This window comes from Ambystoma mexicanum, chromosome 11, assembly GCF_040938575.1.
Source record: "Ambystoma mexicanum isolate Mex_15411 chromosome 11, UKY_AmexF1_1, whole genome shotgun sequence".
In the NCBI taxonomy this organism is placed as follows: Eukaryota; Metazoa; Chordata; class Amphibia; order Caudata; family Ambystomatidae; genus Ambystoma; species Ambystoma mexicanum.
In genome coordinates this window covers 1,406,130,262-1,406,151,441 of record NC_090934.1, presented here as the reverse complement: position 1 = coordinate 1,406,151,441, position 21,180 = coordinate 1,406,130,262, and the positions used below count along the sequence as shown (strand labels likewise).

Genomic DNA, 21,180 nt, shown 5'->3' with positions numbered 1-21,180 from the left:
GCCAAAGGTCACAGCCTGCGCCGCTTGCTTCTGCTCCCCTCTCCAAGGTGCACTTATATCAGGGGTCTTCCCCTGTGCACCATACACTTTCTTTTCGTAATACACTCTTCCCAGCTACATACACATCTCTTCTTAAAGAGCCATCTTATTTTCCTTTTGATGACTGGTTCACTTCAGCATTGCCTGCAGCCAAATGAAAGGCGGACACATTATTCTTCATAGCAGGCAGTCACATGTATGCCGATAATGGTGTGTGAGGTACCAGTAGTAAGGAGACAGACTTGCTTGACCCACAATGCTTTTATTTAAATAATAAAAGGGGAAGGAAAAATGCCTCACTAGCCCTAACTTTGAGGGGTTTCCCTACCTCAACAAAATGAACTGGTAAACCCGTCGTTGTCGGGATGTCCAAAATAATGTCCACTGTCCTGTGTCAAAACCCTAATCTTACCCTCACGCTCTAAACATACCAAACAACTATTGGGGAAGGCAATATGCTGGTTGCCTTCTTGCTGCCTTTCTTCTTGTGATGGTGCCTCACTGCCTATTGGCTCAGTGATGCTCGTATCCTATTTTCATGGGCGTGGTCTTATACCTTAATGCTTGATCAAAGATTTCCACCAAGTGCCAGGGGCACAATCCTCCTCCTTGGTCTTAGAGTGCCAGGGGAACCATCCCCTTCCCTGGACTTCACTGGCCTTTATTCAGTGCCAAGGGGGACAGTCGACTCCCCACGTTCTTGGCTTCTGTTTACAATAAAATCCACTTTTGTTCCCACTGATGTCTGTCAGTTTCTGTATTGTCGCCAACATTAACCTTTTCTGAGAACAGGTTCCTCATTGGACCTCGTGGCCCCAAAGCCCTGTTGTACATAATCTATTGTTTGCTATATTTACTTTTTCTGAGAGAGTAGGTATACTCTGTACGGGTTATTGCCAGTGGTTATTCCTAGAACCACTGGGATGAGGAAGAGGAGGGTGGATTTTCTTTCTTATGTGTCAGTTTTTTTTTTAATGTTTCTTTTATCCGTCCGCTTAGTATGGACCTTTTTATTTCCCAAATGATTGACAGGCTTGGTATCCTTCCTCGCTAGGTACTGCCAATGTGTTCTATTTTATGGGCCTTGCTATTTATATTATAACACTTGTTCTAACCTCTTCTTCCAGGCTTGATTTATCCCCAACGTGCTATCATAACGGTTCCAAGGGTTTTTTACCGCAGATTTTCTTTTGTTGAAAAAATTCAACAAATGTTTTTTTTTTATTTTTGGGGGGGTTACCCCACCAAACCCTCCATCCCCTTTCATTTTTTTATATCCCCGTACACCCACACCCAATTTATATAATTTATTTAACCCCCCACAAAAATGCGATGATTTTTTTTCAAAAAGAAATCTGCGGTAATAAACCCCGTGAAAAAACATCCGGCGATGAAATGACATCATAACCTGCTCTCCCACGTGATGGCTCCCCAGCATGTACCGTAGCACGGCTTACCTCGTGTCCCTCACTTGTTCATGACGCCCTGGCTCGGCTGAGCACCAGAGTACAGGGCGGTTTCCCCGTTGTTCTCTCGTTTCGGTTCACGTCTCGATCAGCTGATGGCAATGATTCACTCGGGTTCCCTCCAATTGAAAACGCTGAATTCCTGCTGCCGTCCCGAATTTCTACATGGGCGGTATGGATCCCTTGCAGGGTTTACTGCTTCCAACGGGCTGCCTGCCTTAATTCACCAAAGGCTCGGGTGCCCCATGCCTGTACCACTCTGCACTCCCACTTCAAATTGGCAATTTGTTTGTGCGAGTGGGACCGCTCTAGGGAACTTATTCAAGTTTCCCCAATGGTCCTCTGTTTTTGTTAATGGCTGCAATTAAGTACTATCTCTTTCGGCTCCTTCGCAATACTTGACTTGCCTCTGATGTTCTCGTTTGGTTTTACCATTCCTCTGACTTCCATTACTTCTCTTCCCTAGTCGTACACCCGAGGGCTGGTCTGCGGCTCGCCCCCAGCCTCTCTCCTTCGGTCTGCTTCTCCAGTTCCATTGCCACTACAACCACTCCTACCACCACGTCTACTTTTACTTCTGGCCTCAATCCTAGCACTTGCCACCTGCTGGCTGCACCACCAATCTGTGTTGCTCGTTATCATTTATTATTATTTATTGTCCAGACTACTAGGGATGGTCTTGTGGTGTGGGCTCACATCCCTAGCATCAAATGGGGTGGCTCCCTCGTAACACCTCTTCTACCTTTCCTCTTCATCAGAGTTCTCCAAGGTTCAGTCCTGGGTCCTCCTCTTTTCTCTTTCTATACCTGTCCACGTGCTTCTATTATCACTTCCTTTTGGACTGTCCCGCCATTTCTATGGCAACCATATTAAGCTCTTTCTATCATTGTTCTCATTTTCTTCTATGATCTACACTGCTCTTCTTGTCGTTTGGCCATTCAATCATGGATGGCTGGCAACTATATTTTCCTAAACTCATCTACAACTGAGGTTCTTTTCTTGACTGCATCTACCATTCCTCCTCCCCCTTTCCATTTCTTTCTGCATCTTCTACTCTTCCCATTTCACCAACAGCTGATATCTTTATCTGAGCTTCTCTCTCTCTCTCCCTCTCCCTCTCCCTCTCTCTCTCTCTCTCTCTCTCTCTCTCTCTCTCTCTCTCCCTCTCCCTCTCTCTCTCACACATGTATTTTTTCCCTCTGCTGGCTTCCCTTTCACTCTTGTCGAAGGCTCAATTTCCTCTGCTTAGTTTTCAAGTCTCTACACAAACTTGCCTCTCCTCTCTTGTGTCCTTCTATTGTCCTGCACCTTCTCTTCACTCTCAGTCACGGTTTTGCTTAACTGTGCCCGTCCACCCTTTGCTCATTTGCACTTACGCTCTTTCTCTTTTGGCTTTGTTCCACAGGAATGCACTGCTCCCTTATTTTCGTTCCATTTTCTGCTACCCTCGCTTTCATTCCTTCTTGAAGATCCTCTTATTTCTTCCTAAATTGGTCTAGGTTGTCATTTTCATTTGTTTTGTACCGCTTTTATCATGTTCAGCGCTTGGACATATAGCGCTATATAAATTCAAATAAAATACAAAATGCAAACAAAGTAGGAGTCTCCACGTCAAAGTAAAAAAAGAAATTGGGAAGCCATGCTGAGGCATGTCTCAATCTCCTTAGGGAAAGGTCCTGAGGAAGAGACAGTCAAGTTTGAGAGCCCACAACGGTGACTCGGGTAAACCCAACAGCTGTGCAAGTCCGTGTCTGCTTTTGGTGCCACGTGTATTATGGACAGCTGTTTACTGGCAAAAAGCCCCCACGTATTCCCACAGTGGGGGATTTACAACACAGACCCTACCACAACATCCCTTTTGTTGCACTGAGGTAGGTTAAAAAACCCTACCCGGACAGGGAGACGAGTCACTAATAGCAATCGCCTTTTCTAGACTCTGCATCTGCCTTTTCAATTCTTAAAAGGCAACAGTGGATGCGAAATGACAAAACTATGTTCATGCAAGGTGTTTCACATCCAGAAGTGGGTGGCCTGCTTTCAGTCGCTTGAAAAGCCAGTGAACCCAAGGCAGAGGACTTGTTCATTTCTTGACTGTCAGCTTTTTTGCTGATTGGTCACTTAGATGTACTCTGGCGGCAGGTGTTCACTTTCCAGGGTGTAGCAGGTGTGGGTCGTCCCTTTTTGCATCCATAGTCCAGAATCGAGAAAGCATGGCCATAACTGGGTTTAGCAGTGACAGCACAGTCTGTTTATGCATTGGGTCTCAGTTTGGTTTCTTGGATGATTTAAGCATATAAACGATCCACATTCCAAAACCGAAGCCTCTCTGAGTCTTGATGAATTCCTTCTTGAAATCACAGTTCCCATATTCCTACCAAAGCAATCTGCTATGAGGTAAGTCACCAGTTGCATGTGTGTCTTTATATGTTACACATGAATAGAGTTTGGTTCCCCATGGTGTCACAGTGCTGCCTGTTAGTGTGCACCCAGTGCTGTGAGCAGTGTCCAGACTTAAAATTAAAGGTTGAAAGAAGGTGCATACACCTAGGGAGATGCAGATTATTTTTGACATAAGAGATTTGAACGCTTTTTATAGCACCTTGACTCTAGGGTTCTAAAGAGACACGGGTTTGGGAATTCAATGAACCATCTGTGGATTTCGTTCTTCATTTCTACAGTTGTCCTTTGCTTTTCAAGTGAGTGGATACAGTCTCTGGAGCTTAGTGGGAAAGAACAAACGTCATTGTAAAGTTGTAAGCTTATCTGAGGAGAAAGCATTGTGGAGCAGTGGTTCCTCTGCGTCGTGCATGCCAGCTCCTGAGCAGTTCTTTCTGTAAGCAATGGCATCTGTCCGTATCATGCCTGTTCCCCTTCGCTTAATCCCTGTCAATAAGACACAGAGAAGAAACGATGAGAGGAGTGGCGTAATGATCAGATTTAATAAGGGATAGCCCCATATGTTTCATTGGTGGAGGTAGAGTAACAATGCTAATGTGTAGAGTAGAGAAGGGTGTGAAATGGTGGAGAGCTTGGGATTTTACTTTTGTCAATGGAAATAATCTCAGTCTTGCCTAAATGATGACCCGTCACCCACAAAAGCCTTGATTCTTTGACAGGCATCGGTTCCGAAATGCACCGTCATATTCTTTTCTCCTTTTGCCCCATTTTCAGGAATTGCTCGACATTGGTTTCGTGTTTATGGCTCAATTTAGTGCGATCACAGACCAGGCTTCCCAGAGTACCACCACCCTCTCCTGTGGTTGGGCAAGATTCTGTGTACTACAAGCAGAAGGGTCGTACTTCCGTCGGCCACCATACTGTTTTAGACTGTTGACTATCATGGACTTGCACAGACACTGCGATATGAGCCAGTCTAAAAAACCTCTCGTCCTCTCCAGTGTAGGAAGTTGCTCTCTCTGAACGGGCCCTGTTGTTTGCCCTCTCTTGTGCTCTATCCAAGCAGTTGCTGCTGATAATATCTTCAAGGCCAGCCTCCCAACTGCTATGAACATCTACTCCCCACCTTTCCCACTTCCTTTTCAGAGTTGCAAGTGAATCCCAGCGGCTCCCAGACAGCAACTCGAAATACTTTAGCCCGTCACATTTCCCTTCTTTCTGGTGTTCCGTCCTGGACGGTGTGCAGAAGATGGCGGCAGAATTCCGCCTCTCTAAGATAATCACTAAGAGACCCATGATTGGCGCCTCCTGCACTTTCAGAAACGCCACCAGGCTGAGAACTCGAGATCCAGCCATCTGTGCTCATTTAGCAGGAAAGAACAAAATAATAGGAAAAGCAATTTTCTACACAAGGACAGGGTCGTTGGGAACATTACTGCAGTTATGGTTTTAAATATATTCTCTGAGCACTCATTTCAATTTTGTTAAAGTGATTATATATCCGAGTAGTAGCTCATAAATGTAAACTAAAATGGCCATTGCATTTGTCATTGAACCTCTGTTGGGAAACGTGTTTTATTGTTGCATGGATGTCAATTTGTTTCTGTCGTTCACTTTCTTTTTATCTACAAGATGTCATTTTTGTAATTGCATGGTTCCCGGTGTAATGATTTCACCCCACTAAGTCATGCGTGATCTTAATTGTTTTCAGAACACCCAAAGGCTAAGCACTTCTCAGGCCACCCAGTCTCTGGCGACCCCAGTCGTGTCCGTGACAACCCCAAGTCTGCCCCCCCAAGGACTGCTGTACTCCGCCATGCCTACTGCCTATAATACCGGTAAGTGGCCTGGTTTCTAAAAGTCTTCAATTTTCTTTGTAAGCCTCATGTTGTTTCCGTTTGAACATAGTCAAGAGGGAGAATCCATACAGTGGCATATTGAGATTCCCTTATTAGGAAAGATGGCCAGGTCACCTGCTTAATAATTGACTCTGTGATTGGCCGATTTGTTCACCTCCCTCTCCCTGCTCTCTTGCTTCTGAGCGCTGTCGCTTTTCTGGTGTGCGTGCCTCAAACTGGCCTCAAGAAAAGAAAAGTAGTGTTTGAGAGTCGCAACTGCAAGCAGGGTGGTTCTACATGCACAGAGCAGTGCGGAGGCAGTGGCAAGGGACTGTTATGGGAACAAATATCGATGCCATGCAGGGCTAGACGGATCTGCACCCCAACATTGCACCGCTGAAGGCTGGAAAGGTTTTATTTTTTACAGGTTCAGATGTATAATGGATTTCCATTTGTAATATTTAATAGAAAGGCTGTGTGCTCTCTATTATGGTTGTAAGATGCACCCTTATATCCTGGGATGAAAATGATTTCAGCATTAATCTCTATCCCAGCTGCAGGGGCGTTGAGACAGCATGACCACGGGCATAAAGAACAATTGTCACCCAGCACGCCACTTCTGCCTCCATAGGTCAGCTGGGGTAGTGATGGGTGAAACGTAGTCGGGGAGTTGATGGTAGGGCCTACCCCCATTTAGCTGTCTGCAGAGGGTGACATATTCTGCTTGTGAGCTCTTCTCATATTTTAGTTTACTGGCTTTCCAAGGACTGGTATGCTACCACTGTGGGCGGTAGCCTGGGAGGAAGTGTAGGCACAAAACTAGTGAGCAAGCTGGGCAGATATCCCAAATGTTACCTTGTTTCCATGTCCTTTGTCTACAGGTAAGGTACATTTTCTGCTTCCCAACTGAAGGCAGGTCTCCCCTATCTCTGTGATTGGAAGCCATCCTTGACTAACAGAATGGGTCTTTTTCATACCTGCATATTATCAGGTTGTCTTCAGGTACATAATTGGTGAATGGATTTATTGGCCTGTGGGCTGGATAGGTAACAACCCTCCCGTCCCACTTTTCTTTACCACGGAATGTGGGTGCACATCCCAGTGCCCATGGGAGATCAACGTCGAATACCCGACGGATTGGGCCTTGAGGCTTCCGCCTCGGCTCGGGCCTGGGCCGCTGGCCTCGGCCCTACAAGTAGGGAGAGTGGGGGTGGTACACTTCCACACTCGACACCTTATTACCTACACACACTTGCCCGCTGCCCACAGGCGCGTATGGAGGGTACGCCCTTTCAGTTTTGCCCCAAGTGTAACAAGAAATACCCTTGGGTAGATAAGCACGCTACGTGCAACCTTTGCCTACCCAGAGACCACCCCGAGACGGGTTGCAGGGCCTGTAGCAGGTTTAAGGCAAAAACTCTTAAGGACCGCTCCACCAAGCGTTGGGCCCACCACGCCAAGCTAGCAGCTATGGAGGCGGAGGGTACCTTCAGCGACGGCAGCGACGCCGAACTTTCGGACGGCGAGGGCACCAAGGCGTCGAAGGACAGCCGAACGCACGTCCCCGGCCTCGGAAGGTCGTCCGTCCCGGCGACTATGGGGAAGTCCCCCGGCGACAAAAGCGTTACACATACACACGCTAAACACAAAAAATCCACCCGAGATTCGACGTCGTCGAAACCTCGGAAAGAGGCACAGAAGGAGCGGTCCGAAAGGACGTCCTCTGGGCGGTCGAGGTCGCCGCACGACGTCAGGCAAGCCTCCACACTTGCACAGAGTGCCTCGACCATTAATATCCCGGAAGATCAATCGTCCGAAGACGAACACGACTTCCACCCCCAGCCTGCACCCCAGGAAAAGGGTACATCACTTGGGAGTAAAGAGGGGCCAGTTTCGAAGGCTAGTTCGAAAGACAGGGATTCCACCTCCGATCCTCGACGCCAGGCGTCGAAAGATAAGGGAAAGGGGAAACACACTTCCACCCACGGGGAAGGGGGTAAACAGCAAAGGAAACAACCCTTGCAGTCCTCCACTACAAAAGAACTGACCAAGTCTTCTCAGGGCCAATCCATAGAAAGTCCCAGCAAGGTCACCCCAAGCTCAAAACTCTGGTCATGCGAGGACATTGACAGAGTAATGTCAAGGATGTCTTCCTTGGCGAATTTTTTCGAAAGACACCCTGAACAACTCCTAGCTTTAAACCCTCAGGAAGATTCTCCCTCAGGGTCTAGGGACCCTATCCCCTCAAATAAAAGACCCCGGGTCGAGACACCATTTAGGCCTTTAGACCCCATCGAGGTCCAACCCTATTCTTACCTCTTCCCTACAGACCAAGGAAACTCTTCCCTTATAGAAGGTCAGGAAATTGACACGCCAGAAGATCCTGCAGGATCAGATTATTACGGCGAAGACGAAGACGAGGATGAGCCAGAAAATAGCCCAGATATTTTCAGAATGGACTCACCAGTCGAAAGGGAAGCCCCAGTGTCTGACTCCCCAATAGATAATCAGCCCCTCCTGAATGAACTGCTCTTTCGGGCAGCTAACCACTTCCACATAGACACACAAGGTGTCCAGGAAGAAAGGGACTTTGCGGAAGAACTAATAGGGGAAAGGAAGCCAGTAGCCCAGACCATTCCCATCCTAAAATCTGTTCAACGCAGAATAGCACCATCCCTTGTCAACCCAAACCTGACAAGACCTGTAAATCCGAGAGTGGAGAAGCTGTTTAAAGCAGCCCAGTCGGACCCCCTATATATTAGAGGTCAACTTAAGCCAGACTCTCTAGTAGTAACCAACACCCGCAAAAAAGCTGGTACACCATTATCTTCCTCTGAGGCTCCCCCGACAAAGAAAGTAAAAAACTTTATGGTTTTGGCAGGAAAGTAGCTTCCACGGCAGCCTACCAAGCCAGAATCGCGAATTCCACCACACTGTTGGCTAGCTACAACTGTCACCAGTGGGAAGAAGTGGCAGCACTAATAGACTCTGCTCCCGAACCCCTTAAAAGCCAGCTAGCTCGCATTTGTGCGGAAGGAAGGAACGTGTCAGGCTGCACTGTAAAAGCAACTCTGGACGCCGCTGACAATGCGGGTAGACTTATAGCAGAGGGGACTGTCATCAAAAGGCATGCTTGGTTGAGGCAGTCGGGATTCAAAGCAGAAACACAAGCTGCGCTCTTAGACAAACCAGTGGAAAGTGATCTCCTGTTTGGGAAGGCAGTCGAGGACGCTCTAAAAAACGCTAAGGAAGAATTCGACACCCTCAAATCCCTTGGCCAGTTAACTACCAAACCACCTAACCAAAGAGGGAATGGCAATTTTCGTCGCCCCCGCGGCCAAAATTCCAATAGAGGAAATAGCTACTCCCACACCCAGGGTACACAGTGGAACACCAGCTCACAACAGTCTACCCAGGCGTATGGTAGGGGTAGTAAAAGAGGACGGGGTAGAGGCAGAGGCAGCCCCAGTAAAGGAGGAGGCACGCCTCCACCAAAGCAGTGACGCTCAGTTCAGGGTCCCTTCCCATGCAACCCCAGTAGGGGGACGAATATCAAGTTTCACCCAGGCATGGGAAGGGATAACATCCGACAGATGGGTGCTGTCAACAGTATCCAATGGGTACTGCATAGAACTACTGCAACGTCCCCTAAACCATCCTCCAAGACAAAAAGTCCACTCTTTACAACATCAGAAGATCCTCCTCGAGGAGATCGCCATTCTGCTAGAAAAGGACGCGATAGAACTCGTCCCGGGACACCAGGTAAACAAGGGTATCTATTCAACTTACTTCCTTGTGCCAAAGAAAGATTTAACAATGCGCCCAGTTTTAGACTTACGGCCTGCCAACAAGTATGTCAAGCCCCAAAAATTCCGTATGACCACACTACAAGAGGTAATCCCACTCCTAAAAAAGGGGGATTACATGGCAACCTTGGATATGAAAGATGCCTATTTTCATATTTCCATGCTCCCGGCGCACAGAAAATACTTGCGCTTCAAGGTGGACAGTCGCCACTACCAATTCAAGGTACTGCCCTTCGGGATAGCTTCTGCACCAAGGGTATTCACCAAGGTACTGGCGGTGGCAGCTGCACACCTACGCAGGGAGGCAATCCCAGTGTACCCTTATCTGGACGACTGGCTCATAACGGGGGAAACCCCAGGAATCTGCAGGTCAAACATTCAGAGGACCATCGACCTCCTCCACGAATTAGGCTTCTCCATCAACGAGAAAAAGTCAAGTCTGGTGCCAAGCACCTCAAAACAGTTTCTAGGAGCTATCCTAGATACTCAGAAAGGATTGACCTTCCCTTCGGAAGAAAGAATTCGGAACATACTTCTGCAAATTCCGCATTATCAGTCAGGTCAACAGATAACAGTACGCAAAGCTATGCGGTTACTCGGCATGATGGCGTCATGCATTTACCTGGTCCCCCACGCGCGTCTGCGCATGCGTCCCATGCAGGAATGGTTGGCGAAACAGTGGTCTCAGGCAAGTGGTCAGTGGGACGATCTAGTGGTCGTTTCGCCAACACTCGTACAGAACCTACACTGGTGGACAAGAGAGAATCTCGCAAAGGGGAAACCCTTTTACGATCCCGAAGTACAGGCAGTGGTGACTACAGATGCATGCCTGACGGGGTGGGGAGCTCACCATCTCCACCACACAGCTCAGGGTCTCTGGTCTCACTCAGTAGCCAAGAACCACATCAATCTGCTAGAGCTTCTGGCAGTATTCCGAGCGCTGCAGGCGTTCGAGCCCCATCTACTAAACTTGTCGGTGCAGATCAGGACGGACAGCACGACAGCCATGTTCTATCTGAACAAGCAAGGAGGGACTCGTTCGCCAAATCTGTCCAAGCTTGCCCAGAAAATATGGATATGGGCACTCAGACGGAACATCTTCCTGTCATCGCAACATGTTCCAGGGGAGCTCAATTCCCTAGCGGATGCTCTAAGCAGAGACTCCCTCCCAGAAGAACACGAGTGGGTCCTTCACAAAGACGTAGTAGAAGATCTCTTCTCTCAGTGGGGTTTCCCCACTATAGACCTATTCGCCACAAGCGAAAACAAACAATGCCCAGGATTTGCATCCAGGTTCCCACAACCGGACTCCCAGGGGAATGCCCTGTGGATAAACTGGTCAGGGATGTTTGCGTACGCTTTCCCACCAACTCCCCTCATCAGGAAGGTGGTGTACAAGATGAACAAGGAATCGATGACGCTCATCCTAGTTGCTCCCATGTGGGCGAGACAACCATGGTTTCCACACCTACGCAGGATGGCGGTATGCGAGCCCATCAGACTCCCAGCCTGGTACAACCTTCTGTCCCAGCAACAAGGTCAAACAGTGCATCAGGAACCCAACTCTATGAACCTAGCAGCATGGCTCCTGAAGTCATAGAGTTTGGACATCTCAAATTACCACAGAGGTGTATGGACATTCTAAAAGAGTCTAGGAAACCAAATACAAGGCACTGTTACTTTGACAAGTGGAAAAGATTCGTTATCTGGTGCCAGAGTAAACAAATCAACCCGGTTGATTGCACTCCTTCCAACGTTGTAACATACATGCTCCACCTGCTGGATGCAGGGTTGGTTTTTAACTCTCTGAAAGTACACCTGGCAGCCCTCTCAGCCTACACCACATCCCATAACAAGGTTTCGTGGTGGAAAGTACCAGTGGTTAAAGCCTTCATGGAAGGAGTAAAGAGACTTCACCCTCCTATCTCGAACCCACCGCCAGGATGGGATCTCAATGTGGTGCTATCTAAGCTCATGGGGCCCCCCTTCGAACCCATGCATAAGAGTAGTCTCAAACACCTGACTTATAAAACGGCCTTCTTAGTAGCCATTACCTCCATAAGAAGGGTCAGTGAAATTCAGGCTCTGTCAGTGCAAGATCCTTTCTTTACTATCCACAAGGACAAACTGGTTTTACGCACACACCCTAGATTCTCACCAAAATTCATATCCAAGTTCCATGTAAACCAGTCCATCGAGCTTCCGGCTTTCTTCCAAAACCCACAGAGCTCAGCTGAGGTGAAACTACACACCCTAGATGTGCGTAGGGCGGTCTTATACTATGTAAATAAAACCAGACCGCTAAGGAAAACAGATCAACTGTTTGTCTCCGTAGCTACAGGCAGAGAGGGGGATCGCGTCTCTAAGGGCGCTATCTCAAAGTGGATTATCAACTGTATACAGCTGTGTTACTCTCTTTCTGAAAAAACTCTGCCTTTTACGCCAAGGGCCCACTCTACCAGAGGCATTGGGGCCACTCTGGCTTTCATTGCAAATGTTCCCCTTGACACCATTTGCAAAGCAGCTACTTGGAGCTCTATTCACACTTTTACTCAGCATTACTGCATTGACACTCATTCCAAGGCAGATACACAAGTGGGACAAGCGGTTCTAAGACACCTGTTTGCTCATGACCCTTCTCACATCCCACCTCCTTCTTCTGGTACTGCTCGCTAATCTATGCACAGCATGTGATCTAAGCAGATTCCACAAGCCTCAGAAGGGATACATTACTCACCGTAATCGTATTTCTGATGCTTGTATCTGCTTAGATTCACATGCGACCCACCCTTCCTCCCCTCCGAGAGAAGGCGCATGGTTGCTTGTAGTCTTACCTTTCTGTCTATCTGCTTGGACTATCTGTACTCACGCTACTCCTCATGCTACCTCATGTCAGGAAAAACACAATCTGGGGATCCTAGACGCGTGAGGGATCATGGGTACAGGGGACGTCACACTAGGGATAGTATTACTGGCACGCCCTGTGTCGACGCCCATTTTTCGACTTCGAAAAACAAACTGTAATACTCCGCAGCTTCCACTAGATGTCGGCCTATGCGCAGCATGTGAATCTAAGCAGATACAAGCATCAGAAATACGATTACGGTGAGTAATGTATCCCATATATATATATATATATATATATATATATATATTTTTTTTTTTTTAACAATTGAATATATTTTAGATGGTCATTGGTAGAATGAAGTGATGCATTACCGCCTCACCGCTGGGTGAGAATGGACCCTGAAGACTGAATTCCCAGATTTTGCTAGGATTTGGCACATGCCAGCGCTTTCATGTTATCTACTTGCAGTGATGAGCTCCCTTTTCAGAGAACCCAGTGAACGTCTTTGCCTAGTATGTTGCAGACAAGTGAATAGTTTGGGGAATGTTCTGCTGAGCTGTAAAGGAGACCTATGCTATTTGCAGTATAGCCGCTCTTCCGCCCTAGTTGCAACTTAATTCCAAAACAGTGCAGTACTAAAAAGTTATAAACCTGGAACCTTCCAGAGTAATTCGGTGTAGTAAGAGGTGGCACGATCTACTTGCGGTTGGAGCAGTTCACAGATGGCTTGGTCTTGTGTTCCTGCCAGCGCGTAGCTCCTAGCGTTGAGCAGACGTGTGCATAACATAGCAGCATGACGGGGCATTGTGTGGAAGGCTTGCAGCAGTTTCAGCACCAGCCCATACTCCTAGCTGCTAGGGAACATACCTTATGCTTCCCAAGTCCTTATAAGCCCGTGTTCACCCTACGTTGACATGCTTGTACAGCACCTCTGTTTGCCATTTACGTCCCTACGGTGCCTGTCTTCACCTAACTTTACACGCATGCCATTTTCGTACCTGTCTTCACCTAAGAAAAAAGTAACTAGGGTTCGTGAAAGGGCCGTGCGCTAATAAATAACCACCTATAGTAAAACAAGAGAAAATCAGCCGACACGTGTTTCGACCTTCATCGGTCGTTATCAAGGCATGTAGTCAAATTCTGCTATTGCAGGTACGAAAAAAGGAAGCAAAGTGATGAATAGGAAGCGTCTCCCTATGTGTAAAATCACAGAAATGATGATGAAGCCAAAATGCTAATCGCCTAATATGTCCAAATAATGTATCTAGTATATGAAGGGTCCAATCCCTATTTTCAGACGGCGTCTGATTTTCAACATTCCTACGATTTCTGCACTTATGATAAAGATTTTGTTTAAACTCCAAGACTTTATTGATTCTATTAATAAGACTCTGACCCAATTTGCAAGAATTGATTCTTCAGCCGATTTCCTCTTGTACATTTGTGCAACAATTACTCCGTATCAGCGCGTCAGATGCACCTTCAATCTTGATACTACTGTCTTCACCTAACTTTGCATCCATGTTGTCATGCCTGTGTGCACAGAAAGATGCAGCCATGCAGTATATGGTGCCTGTGTTGCACATTTGCTCACCTAGGTTTGCATCCAGGCTCTGGTAGGTATGTTTACCTCAATGTGCATTCACGCTGCGGTGCATGTGTTCACCTAGCTTTTCATTCATGCTGTGGTCCCAGTGTTCCCCTAAATGTACATCTTTGAAATAGTGGCTGTGTTCACCTAACTTTACATCTATTTATCATTGCCATTGGTTTACTAAGGTTACCTTCCTGGTAGTGAGTCTGTGTCCTGCACCCCCGAGACTCTGTGGGTACCACATAAAGAGGACCTCTAAGAGTCTGGAATGCAGTGGGTCTTTCTGCTCAGTATGGTCTTAGGGTGTTCACTGTATGCCATGTGAATAACCCTGCCAACCAAAAGATCAAGGGACTTGAAATGTAACTATCAGCTGGGGGCAATTATTCTAACATCATTGAATCTAAAAAATGTAAGGCCCGGAAGCTGACCTATGTTATAAGCCAATTCTACAAACGCTGGAAGGCATCATTAAAATCCATAAGCGCAGTGTTGCCTCAGCGATACTATACAGCCTCGGGGCTCTGGCCATGGGCGATCGTTCATGGCCGGATGTCCTCGAAGGAATCTTCTGGAGGAAAATATTAGCTTTACCTCCGGCCATCTCCATGGCTTACTTGAGGCTCGAGCTGGGGCTGACATCGCTGAGGGCATCATCAATGACGCATCGTCTACTGTATGTAAAGTCTAGATCCAATCCTAAATGCCCCCTAATGGGTATACTGGGATGTAGCTGTGAGGGGAAGCCCCCGGCTAAAACAAGAACTTAGGACTATCAGTACCTTACAATGAGTGCTTCTGATCAATCAAGTGGATGCCTGACATTGAGCGCAGTACCAGTTTCTCTGTCATGCTTTCAGACTCACCCAATCACGACCGGGTGATATGCAGGCGGCGGAGAGAAACATGGACCCCTCCCGCGATCACTTCTGCTCGATCGTTAGTGGGACGCTATACTCTGAGGCATCCCTGGCGTCGATTTCCACGCCTGCAGTGGGGATTGCCTTGGAGATTGCAAGCGCGGAGGAGATCACCACTCCATACTGCGGTCCCCCGCTCGACTCGATTCGTCACGAAGAAGGGGTCATGTGACATGGCTCCCAGGAAACAGGCATCAAATGAACCACTGGATCATGTGACCAAGTGAAAGATCACGTGACCAGGAAAATGGATCATGTGACCAAGTGAAAGATCATGTGACCAGGAAACCATTGGCCAACGAATCAGGAAGACTGCAATAAAAGGGGCTTGGCCTTTGCACACATTGCTTCTCAGCTGATCTCTCGGCGTTTAGCGATTTCCTGTGTTTTGAACTTCATGCTTATCGAATTTCTTGGATTTTGGACTTCGTTTTTCTTCTGGATTACCCTCAAATTTTGGCGCTTGGATTTCTTCTGACCTGTATTACTGGATTATCTGAACTTTGAACTGTTTTCCTGGATTGTTTGTGGATGGACCCTTGGATTTGGCGCTTGATAAACCTTCAGTTACCTCTTGGAACTTTGGATTATCTGAACTTTGAACTGTTTTCCTGGATTGTTTGTGGATTGACCTTTGGATTTGGCGCTTGATAAACCTTCAGTTACCTCTTGGAACTTTGTCAAGAACTGTGCACCTACAACCAAGCCCTCTCCTCTCCCTTTAGATCCCGTGGTCCCGTTATCCCCTCTGCACTACTCATCTGACCCTTGGGGAAAACTCATTTAGATTCAAGTCACTCATCATTTACCTCCAGGGTAGGTCTTTCTTATTATTTGTTTATGCTTGTTGTGAATACCGTGCAGCCATTAGCTAACCTGGTATTTTCTTTGCAGCCACCCGGGACCTGGAGTTTCCTGTTTTCCCCACCTGTGGCTCCAATAACCGGTCAGCGAGTACTTTGCCCCTCTCTGACTGGTGCTTGGGGACGGAGGTATACTAATCCACGTGGCCCTCAGGATTTGACAGACTGAGAAGCCGTATACCACTGGATTATGGATACCTCCGCCTGGGATCCGGTGGCTGCGCTTGTACAAGCAATCACTGTCTTAAGGGCTGACATGACACCCGCTAACACGGCTATTCATCAACGATTAGATGCCATACAAAGTGAAAGACATGCCTTACCACCAGATGAGGAGTTTGGAGATGCACCCGAACAGGCTGCACCACCTGTAGGGGCAGTGGCACCAGCCCCAGTCTACGTCCCCACTCCATTTCCTTTGGCGGCCCCTGAGAAATTCCAGGGTGACACACGTAAATTTCGCACTTTCCTAAATCAGTGTAAGCTACATTTTTTATGTCGCGCACAGGCCTTCCCTGATTCGACTACTAAGGCAGCCTTTACTTTGTCTCATTTAAGCGGCATTGCCGCTACGTGGGCGAATCCCCTGTTGGAGAATAATAGTCCCGTTTTGTATGATTTTGATAGACTAGTGGCAGAAATTACTAAGGTTTTTGACACACGACATAAAGCGCAAACACGGGACCTCGAATTCCTAGATTTGACCCAAGGAAAAACCACATTAATAGAATACATAACACGCTTCAACCAACTGTCTGTCGAAACTGCCTGGCCAGAAGAAAAAAAGGCAGTTGTGTTCTATAAAGGTCTCAGCGAACGTTTGAAGGACGCCCTGTCCGTCATACCTACCTTACCTACTCAATTCCCTGAATTGGTTGATTTGGTCTTACAAGTAGATGCCCGGTTCAATGAAAGAAAGACTGAAACAAAGAGAACGAATCCGGTATTTTCCCTAAGCTCGAACTCTACAGAACAAACAAGCGAACCCATGCAAATAGGGGGAATACGCAGTCCCATATAACCCTTAGAGAGAGAACGACGCAGACAGGCTAATGCTTGTTTTTACTGCGGAGTGTCAGGTCATTTTGTCAAGGGATGTCTCCGAAGACCCAAACAAAAGACAACGGGTTTTCTGAAGGCTCGTCCTTAGATAAGGGGGCGCGGACGAGCCTACCAGTACAATCGTACATACCCCCTTCATTGTCGGATTCAACCTGGCCTTTGTTTTTTCCGGCACTTTTTTTTTCCTCTGACAATGTTAAACACCAAGTACACTTGGTCATCGATTCAGGGGCAACAGGTAACTACGTTGACAGTGCTTTGGCCGTGTCCCTAAATCTCCCTTTACAAAATAAAAAACATCCAGAACCTGTACAAGCGGTTGATGGTTCTCCGTTGATTTCGGGCCCTATCGGGCAACAGACGGCACCCATAACTCTCATATTGCAGTACACACACCAGGAAACCCTTAGTTTTGACTTGATAACTACCCCTCAATACGGTATTATCCTTGGTATCCCCTGGTTACGCACACATAATCCGCTCATTAACTGGTCCTTGAGCTCCATTTCTTTCGAATCCTTGTATTGTCAGGAACATTGTTTGTTATCCCCAGAGGCAACGACGCCAGCACAAGCGCTCGGGGCATTAGCTCATATATCTTTACAAGAATCACAGATGGAGGTTGACCCTCCTAGGCATGTGGTAGGTTCGGTTTCGGCCCAGATACCCTCACAATATCATGACTTCTTGGAAGTGTTTGATAAAAAATCATCTGAACACTTACCCCCGCATCGTCCCTTTGATTGTCCGATAGATCTGGAACCAGGGGTCCTTGTGCCCCACGGACGCATATACTCCCTTTCAGCATCTGAAGACCTGATTCTTAAAGAGTACATACAACATTCTTTATGTTTAGGCCACATCAGACCCTCACAGTCTCCTGCAGCTAGTCCTATTTTCTTTGTACCCAAGAGGGAAGGCGATCTTCGCCCCTGCATTGATTATCGCCGTTTGAACAACATCACGATCAAGAATAGATACCCCATACCCCTTATCACTCCACTGCTAGATCGTCTCACACATGCCACTATTTTTACCAAGCTCGATCTGCGAGGAGCGTTTAATCTCATACGCATCCGAAAAGGGGACGAATGGAAAACAGCTTTTTGTACCAAATACGGCCTCTTCGAATATACCATCATGCCCTTTGGGCTATGTAACGCACCTGCAACCTTCCAGAGGTTTATGAATGAGATATTCCACGACATCATAGATAACTACGTGGTGGTATATCTGGATGATATTTTGGTATTTTCTCAATCACACCAAGATCACGTCACTCATGTACGAGAAGTCCTGAATCGGCTGCGCACACACTCCCTTTACGCTAAACCAGAAAAATGCCTATTTCACGCCAAGGAAGTAGACTTCCTAGGTTTTCACATCACGTCTGGCGGTTTGGCTATGAATTCAACCAAGATCCGTGCAGTCGTAGATTGGCCCATTCCACAAAATGTCAAGGAAGTGCAGTCATTCCTTGGCTTCGCCAACTTCTACAGGCGATTCATTGCAGGGTTTTCAGCCTTGGCTTCCCCATTAACTCAACTCACTAGCCCCTGTACCCCGTTTGTTTGGTCCTCTTCTCAACAAGATGCTTTTTCAGCTCTCAAAACGGCTTTTACCACAGCCCCTATTTTACAGCATCCCAATCCAGATCTCCCCTTTATTCTTGCAGCCGATGCCTCTTCCTATGCTCTGAGAGCTGTCTTGTCTCAATCATGCCCCTCCACAGGTCTCCTACATCCGGTTGCCTTTCATTCTCGAAAATTCACACAGGCTGAAATCCATTACACAGTCACAGAGAAAGAACTTCTCTCCATTAAAGATACCTTCCAAGTCTGGCGTCGCCATTTACTCGGGCAAAACATCAGGTCACGGTTTATACTGACCATCGCAATCTTCAGGATTTGGCCACATTCAAGTGCACCAATAGCCGCCAAGTCCGGTGGCATTTATTCTTTGCAGCATATGACTTTTTCATTAAGCACCGACCGGGCATAGCCCACGGCAAAGCGGACGCTCTCTCCCGCATTCCTGGGGGCGTCTCTTTGCCTGTCTTTCCAGAGACACTTCTGGACAGCAAACACATCATCTGTCTCTGTACGCCAACTAAAGACTTACTAACCTTAGTCCGACAATGGGTCAAGTTACATCCAGAACAACTACGGGAGTGGGCGATAGAATTGTATGAAGGCCTACCATATATACAGGGCAGATTATACTTACCAACACCAGATACTCGCTCTATCGCATTAGAATGGTCTAATGATGCTCCCATAAATGGTCATCTCGGCCAGAAGCGCACACTGGCCTTGCTCCAACGTTGGTGTTGGTGGCCTTCCATGAACAGAGATACAATGGCTTATGTGTCTTCCTGTTCGATTTGTGCCCAATGCAAAAACAGAAAAGGTCGTCCTCTAGGCCTATTACAACCATTGCCTATCCCAGTTAAACCCTGGCATACAATTACGATGGATTTCGTCACTGACTTACCTAAAGTTAGTGGGTTTGATACTATTTGGGTAGTGATTGATTCCTTCTCGAAGATGGCCCGATTCATTCCCTGCACCGGTATACCTACAGCACCTGCCCTGGCTGACCTCTTCTTCCGCCATGTCTTTTGTTTTTTTGGGTTACCTGCTATTGTCATTTCTGATAGGGGCTCCCAGTTTACTTCCCAATTTTGGCAGTCCCTTACGAGACAACTAGGTATTGACGCACGCTTCTCGTCGTCCTACCATCCCGAAACTGATGGGCAGACCGAACGTGTCAACCAAACCATGGAGCAATATCTCCGTTGTCTCTCCTTACAACATCAACAATCCTGGCACAAACTACTGCATGTAGCTGAATTTGCTTACAATAATTCACCCCACTCATCCACAGGCTATTCTCCTTTTTATTCCTTGTATGGGCAGCATCCTCGCACACTTCCTATTCCAGATGTACCTCCCCTACTTTCTCCTTCTGTTTCCTCATGTGTACAGCATCTTAAAGACATCCATGGCCAGGTCATATTACATCTTCAGGAAGCACAGGCTTCTATGTGTCGGGCTGCTGATAAGAAACGGACTACAGCCCCCACTTATGCAGTTGGGGATCGGGTATGGCTTTCCACCAGACACCTACCTGTACCCGGATGTCGTAAACTGCTTCCTCGCTTCGTGGGGCCGTATCGTATTACCAAAGTCATCAATCCAGTAGCCTACAAGGTTTCCCTGCCAACCACTTGGCGAATACATCCTGTGTTCCACACTTCCCTTCTCAAACCATGTCCTCTCTCCACTCGTATCATTCTACCTCCTTCCCCTGTAATGAAAGGTACTTCTGAACAGTATGAGGTCAATGATATTCTTGGATCCCGTCTCACGAAGGGCCGTCTTTATTATCTAGTGGACTGGTTTGGTTACGGCCCGGAAGAAAGATCGTGGGAACCTGCTGATCAAGTACATGCCCCACTTCTAGTTGCCCGGTTTCATAAGAACAACCCCCATTGCCCACAAGGACGTGTGCCTTTGAGGGGGGTTCTGTCATGCTTTCAGACTCACCCAATCACGACCGGGTGATATGCAGGCGGCGGAGAGAAACATGGACCCCTCCCGCGATCACTTCTGCTCGATCGTTAGTGGGACGCTATACTCTGAGGCATCCCTGGCGTCGATTTCCACGCCTGCAGTGGGGATTGCCTTGGAGATTGCAAGCGCGGAGGAGATCACCACTCCATACTGCGGTCCCCCGCTCGACTCGATTCGTCACGAAGAAGGGGTCATGTGACATGGCTCCCAGGAAACAGGCATCAAATGAAACACTGGATCATGTGACCAAGTGAAAGATCACGTGACCAGGAAAATGGATCATGTGACCAAGTGAAAGATCATGTGACCAGGAAACCGTCCCCGATTGGCCAACGAATCAGGAAGACTGCAATAAAAGGGGCTTGGCCTTTGCACACATTGCTTCTCAGCTGATCTCTCAGCGTTTAGCGATTTCCTGTGTTTTGAACTTCATGCTTATCGAATTTCTTGGATTTTGGACTTCGTTTTTCTTCTGGATTACCCTCAAATTTTGGTGCTTGGATTTCTTCTGACCTGTATTACTGGATTATCTGAACTTTGAACTGTTTTCCTGGATTGTTTGTGGATGGACCCTTGGATTTGGCGCTTGATAAACCTTCAGTTACCTCTTGGAACTTTGGATTATCTGAACTTTGAACTGTTTTCCTGGATTGTTTGTGGATTGACCTTTGGATTTGGCGCTTGATAAACCTTCAGTTACCTCTTGGAACTTTGTCAAGAACTGTGCACCTATAACCAAGCCCTCTCCTCTCCCTTTAGATCCCGTGGTCCC

General features: G+C 47.3%; 1 protein-coding gene across 12 annotated transcripts in view; it reads left to right on the top strand.

Moving 5' to 3' along the window:
* The window catches only part of MEF2A (myocyte enhancer factor 2A), a 674,395-nt gene that overhangs the window by 645,419 nt on the left and 7,796 nt on the right, over window positions 1-21,180 (top strand). For all 12 annotated transcript variants that reach the window (XM_069625048.1, XM_069625045.1, XM_069625042.1 and 9 more), the window contains one exon: window positions 5,614-5,740. In XM_069625048.1, the coding sequence (XP_069481149.1) occupies window positions 5,614-5,740 (127 nt within the window). The remainder of the gene's footprint in view (window positions 1-5,613; window positions 5,741-21,180) is intronic.